The sequence below is a fragment of the Panthera pardus genome, unplaced genomic scaffold (assembly GCF_024362965.1).
Source record: "Panthera pardus isolate Hobbes unplaced genomic scaffold, ASM2436296v1 HiC_scaffold_12, whole genome shotgun sequence".
In the NCBI taxonomy this organism is placed as follows: Eukaryota; Metazoa; Chordata; class Mammalia; order Carnivora; family Felidae; genus Panthera; species Panthera pardus.
Window position 1 is genome coordinate 27,121,652 of NW_026526677.1, and position 6,136 is coordinate 27,127,787.

The 6,136-nt window shown below is 44.1% G+C and overlaps 1 protein-coding gene across 1 annotated transcript in view; it reads right to left on the bottom strand.

Annotated features, from left to right (window-relative positions):
• Window positions 1-4,353, bottom strand: part of CAT (catalase) — a 36,607-nt gene extending 32,254 nt beyond the window's left edge. The window contains exon 1 of the mRNA XM_019470069.2: window positions 4,175-4,353. Coding sequence (XP_019325614.1) covers window positions 4,175-4,240 — 66 coding nt within the window. The 5' untranslated portion in view covers window positions 4,241-4,353. The remainder of the gene's footprint in view (window positions 1-4,174) is intronic.
• Between the last annotated feature and the right edge of the window lie 1,783 nt (window positions 4,354-6,136).

A 6,136-nucleotide genomic window follows, 5' to 3' on the forward strand; every position in this document is an offset into this window, starting at 1 on the left:
ATACCTGGAAAACCAATTCCTTCCCTTCAATGAATTTTGAGAGAAGGAGAAATAAAGATTTTCTTTAATGTTTATTTCTGAGAGAGAGAGAGAGAGAGAGAGACAGAGAGAGAGAGAGAGAGAGAGAGAGGGAGAGAATATGAGTGGGGGAGGGGCAGAAAGAGAGGAAGACACAAGAGTAGGCTCCAGCACAGAGCCTGACACAGGTTTGAACCCATGAACCACAAGACCATGACCTGAGCCGAAGTCAGACGCTTAACCAACTGAGCCACCCAGGCGCCCTGAAATAAAGATTTTTAAGAAAATCCAAGTCATACCTATAACATTTGATTCAGTGATCACTTATTAAGGTTTACAAAGCTTCTAATTCACTTTTTAGCAACAAAATCTGACTACAAGGAGAGATTCCCAATAAACTGTTTTCACATTGGTTGACACTTTGGTTCCAAAGGAGGATACGCCCAGCTTGGCATTCTGCAACTGGTTCTTGAGGGAGGAGATAACAGGGTGCCTTCCTATAGTAGTTCCAAAACTTCAAGTTCTCACAGTCTAGTAAAAAACTAAAAAAACAAGGAATGGAATGGAGGATGTTGATACAGAGCTGCCCACTTAAAGAGAGGCATTTGCCAAGTATGGAGAGAGAAGAAATACACACACACACACACACACACACACACACACATTATCCATTACTATCATAATTTTCTAACAAAGAATATTTTAATGCCAGAAGGTAAAAATAACATAATCTTTAAAAAAAGATTATATCTGCTTGCCCGTCACCCCATCATAAGAAATGGCCAGATTTTCACATGGAATGTATCGTTCGGATAAATAGTAGTGCTGGCTACCTGGACAGAGGTAGACTGCATTTCCCAGGTGCCCTCACTGTTAGCTGTGGTCATGTAACAGGTGTGGCACCACAGCAATGGAATGTGAGTAGAAGTGACCTACACCACTTCCAGCCTGGTCCCTAACCTTGCCACATACCCTCTTCCGTGTCCTTAATCTTCCATGGCTGGACTGCGATGCCCAGGGCAACCTTTAAAGCCAAGTATTGTCAAAGGGGGAGACTCCTTCTGCCTGGAACATTCAATAACTGTGGCAGTAGAGTACTCACCCCTTCTCTTCAACCTCAAACCACTTTAGCTCATCAGGTAAGAGAGAAAGAAATCTCTAATGTGTTTATACCATTAGAGATTTGGAGATTATTGCAGTGCTTAGCTTGTGTATGATTTAAAATATGAGCTATGAATCAACAATTAAAAACTAATTTTTAAAGGACAAAAGATCTGAACAGGTATGTCAAAAGAACACATACCAATGGTCACTAAGCACATGAAAAGACAGCTATCTTTCGTCATCAGAACAATGCAAATTACAACCACAGAGACATCATTTCATACCCCCAACAATGGCTGAAATTAAAAAGCTGGTAACACCAACGTTGGCAGGATGTAGAGCAAATGGAACTCTCACACACTGCTGATGGAAGTGTAAAATGGTACAAACACTTCGGAAAAAAAGGCTTAGCAGTTTCTCATAAAATATTCACTTACCCCATCACCCAGCAGTTCTACTGCTAGGTATTTCCTAAGAGAAATGAAATGTGCACAAAAATACTTGTATGAGACTTCTCAAGGTAGCTTTACTTATAACATCCCAACACTGGAAATAGCTCACATGTGCAGCAACGGGATAAACAAATGGTGATGTGTATTCATCTAGTGTAATACTACTCAGTAATAAAAACAGCAAACTCCTGATACATGCAACAACATGAATGACTCTTAAAACATTTTTTTTCTTTTTTTAAATCTTAAAACATTTTTGCTGTACGAAAGAAGTGTTAACACAAAAAAGTACATAAGCCAATGGTTAAAAAAAAAAAAGTCAAAACAGTGGTTGCGTGGGGCAAGATTGCAGGGGATGCAATAAATCACTAGGAAGCAGCATGAAGGAACTTTCCAGGGTGACAATAACCTTCTATATGTCTTGATGTGGGAAAAGGATTCACAGGTGTATATGTTTATCAAAATACATTGGAATGGTACACTTAATATTTGTACACTTCACTATAGGTATTACCTTAAACACACAATCAAACACGGAACTCTGTTCATTTGCAGGCTTAGTGTTTAGGGGTAAAGTCTACTGATGTCTAAAATCTAATCTGAAATGTATCCCCAAAAAGGGGAAGGTTAATGGATGAACAAAGAGATGGACAGATAGAATAACAATAAAAGATACGTAGCAAAATGTGGTGAATACATAAGTATACACTGCACAATTCTTTCAACTGCTCTGTTTGAAATTTTCCACAAAAAGCACTGGAAAATTGTAAAGGCTACCTATGCGAAATTCCTTTTGGAGGATCAGGAGAGGGGATCACCTCAAAAAAATACGTAGTTTTCACTCAGAGCAGCTAAGAGTGAAGGGCAACAAGACATCGAAGTGACTGCCAATCAGGACCACCTATACAGCGCATGGACATACCACAGGCAGAGGAGACAGCACTATTTCGACTATGAGTCCCCCAATCATAGATGTGCTTTTGTGAGCCAGATGTTTCACACATAGGCAACCATGTAGGGAAAATCACCAGTAGGGTCTTAATGACTTAACAACAGTTACTGATTCTCCAAATGAAGAGGTAAGCTAGTCTCAGAACAAAGGGGGGGGGGGGTCCTTTAAAAATGAATAAATTGTGCCTTATGAAAAACTCACCATATAGTCCATATTTTTCTCAATTCACAGAGTATCATGAAAACTTCAGCGTGAACCAGGATTTAGTGACCACTGGATATGGAGAGAATCCTGGCCCCACCAGCTACGTTCTAATCTTGACTCTGCCACTAGCTGCCTGTCCTTAATTAATAAGACTCTAAGTCGCTCTGGTTCACTTTAGGAACTCATGAAAAACTGAACTACCCTCCTGGCATATAACAAAGGACAAAATGAGAAGAGAGATGTTCCAGGCCCTTAGAGGAGAATGACAGACAGCCTTCTCAAGAGCAGGGAACAATAAAGCAACCCATGGACACTTAGCATTAATACCCCAGTTCATGAATACTAACCTATTTTTGAGAAAGAGCATTAAGATGAGAAAAAAGCATGGCTCTCGTCCTCTGCCATTAACCAACTGCCATGCGAACTAGGCAAGTCCCTCAGACTCTGTGGGCCAATATGACAAGACTCGGATCAGATGCACTCTCAACTGATCGAACCTGCTCAAAGATGCTCTTTAAGACTGCGCCTGTGGATCCTGGCCAGGAATGCCTCACCCACCACCACTGAGCTGAAAGCCTTCTCATCGTTACAGCTCTCGTTCAGATGTCACGTGCTTTGGGAAATTTTCCAGCCAAGTCCGGTCATTCCCTTTACACTTTACAGATAACCTCTATTAGAGCCCTCACCATGCTCCCTGTATGTTAATCATTTGTTTATCTGTGTTGTCTCCCTGACTAGACTTTGAGCTTCTCAATGCTACCGTTCTTGCCTCACTGGCATTTGTACACCTTGTCTCGGCTCAGTGATTACGCAGGCTCTCAAAGAATACGTGTGAATAAACACCATTAATCCCTACTGTCGCTTCCAGCTCTACAAAGTTAGGCATGGTGTTTTTTAAATGCAAATGGAATAATGGATGTTAGGAGTGTTTAGTCGTTCAATGCAGTGCGTACTGAGTATCTGGTATCGTGAGCAGTGTTGGGGACGAGATGATAAAACACGATCCCTGCCCCCACGTCAAATATGGAAGCTTGTAGTTATTGCCAGATCAAGGTCAAGGCTGGAGCCCCATTCCCACTCCCCCCCCCCCCGCCCCCACTTCCTTTCTTGCTGCGGCTCTCTGCCTCTTTCCCCATGAGCCTTCATTCCTCCCTCAAGCTGCGACCTCTGTCCTAGCTGGCAGAAGTGCAAAAATCGGAGCCAATCACTCACGCCCTGCGGCCGACGACAAATCCTGCAGGCGCGCCCCCGGCCCCAGAAACCTCTCCCCTTCTCCCCACGAATGGAACAGTCCTTCGAAACAGGAAAGCAGCGCCCACCCCGGCCCGTGATCAGTGGTACTGCCCCTCTCCACACCGCAGCGCAGGAGAAGCCGGGCCGTTACTTGCCCACGCCCAGCTCTCTGCGCAAACCTTCAGGCCGGCTCGAGGGACGCAGGGTATACCTGCGAGGCCCGCTGCTCCTTCCAGAGCTTCATCTGGTCGCTGGCTGGATCCCGGCTGTCCGCCATGGTGTCCGACTGGCTTCGCAGAACGTTGCTGGCAGCCTCGGCGACGCGTCTCCACCCTCCGCTGGAGAACCAGTCTACCGCCGCGCGACTGAAGTAGGCGACCGCAGGCTCCGCCACTCAGCTCCGCCCCTCGCCCCGTCCCCCGAGGGAGGGCCGCCTCCTGATTGGCCGCTCGAGCGCCAGGCAGGATGGGATTGGAAGCCAAATATGGGCGGGAGAAGAGGGGCCAGGCGCTGGGCCTCCGGGAGGGAGACGCAACCCGGGGACTGGGAAAGGCCCGAGAGGTGTGTGAAAAGCGGGGGGAGCCTCGCCCTTCCGCCCCCCCAAACGGCGGGATTTGTGAACCCGAAGCTGGGCCCCGTTTAGGGGGCCCTCAATCTTGCCCCCCGGTTATCAGCATCCTTCAGGCTGCCACGCGAAGCGACGATTGGTGGCCTGCCTGTTTTGCTGAGGAAAAGCTTAGGCGCTGCGGGGTGGGGCTTTGAGGCGTAAACACGATCTCAGCTCATTTTAATAAGTCAGAAATCCTGGGATGAATTCCAGTAATCTTCTCAAATGTCACGTTAGTTTTCCTGGATCACAGACTATTTCCACGGAAAAAATGAAACATTGACAAGTTCTTAAGGGTCTTCATGGTCTAAAATCCTTAGGAAGGAAGTTCAGCCTTTTAGGTTCCCTTTCGGCTTAGAAGTTCCCCGTTTTGGACTATCTGCTGTGTGCCAGATGCTGCTAGATGTTTGCCAGACTATATCGTTTAATTTTTCAATCTCATGATGAAAGTTTTATTATCCCCCGCTTGAAATATGACGAATCTGAGGCTTAAGAGAGGAGGAGGAACTTACCTAATGGAGCTTAAAAGCCAGCAAAATGTCAGAACCTAGATCCTTGGGGGCCTGGGTCCTGAACCACTATGCTATCCTGCCTTTCTAAGAATAAGAATTTTGAAAAACTCTAAAAATTTTAGATTTCTAGGTCTTTAAAGAGCCATATTGGAAAATTAAATCTTGAGTTATTGACTAATTTGTCATTGTTATCAAATGGGTTGAATGATTTTCCCCCTTCAGGTGCTATGATTTCTCTTTAAATATTACCTTGATGCAGACAATCTTCAAATTAAGGGTGCTCAACTTTTACATTTGATATTTTTCAATAAAGCTACATATAATGGGTAGATACAGGATAGTGGAACTTTCAGGTGTTCTTGATTTTACAAAAGTGTGATATCAAGAATCTCAGTCCTACAAGTTTAACTTTTGCAGTTCATTGAAAGAGCAGCTCCCAAAATCGATCTTCAGTGCCCTGTTATTTTTCCTTCATTACACCTAACACAACTGCAAAGATGCTATTAGCTGTGTGATTTGTGTGGTGTCTTTTGCTACCCACTTCATTCCTACTGCCACCAGAGTATAAACTCCATGAAGGCAGGGGCCACATCTTGCTCTGTGTTGTATTCTGCACACCTAGAATTTATTGAGTAATTTACTCCATGCCAAGGAGTCTTCTAAGATTTTTGTGTGCACCTGCTTACTTCACCCTCCCAACAACCCTATGAGTTAGGTACTAATATTATCCTCATTTTACAGTTTAGGAAACTGAGGCATGGAGAGGTTAAATAAGTAACTTGTCCAAGATTACACAACTATTAAAGGATAGAGCCAGGATTCTAGCCCCGTTCATCTCCTGGGCTCATGGCTTGTTGAATAAATAAATGTTGAAAAGATCAAACTAATCATTTTCTGTGTTGACCAAGATAAATTTCAACCAAGTAAATGAAAAGAGGCCTGGAGTCATGTGCTAACCCTTGATCTCTACATGAACATTGTCCTGTTTATTTTTTTTCTCTGTGTTTCCTTTAGTGTTGGTTTGGATTCCTAACGAATTTCCAGTGAAAGAGGA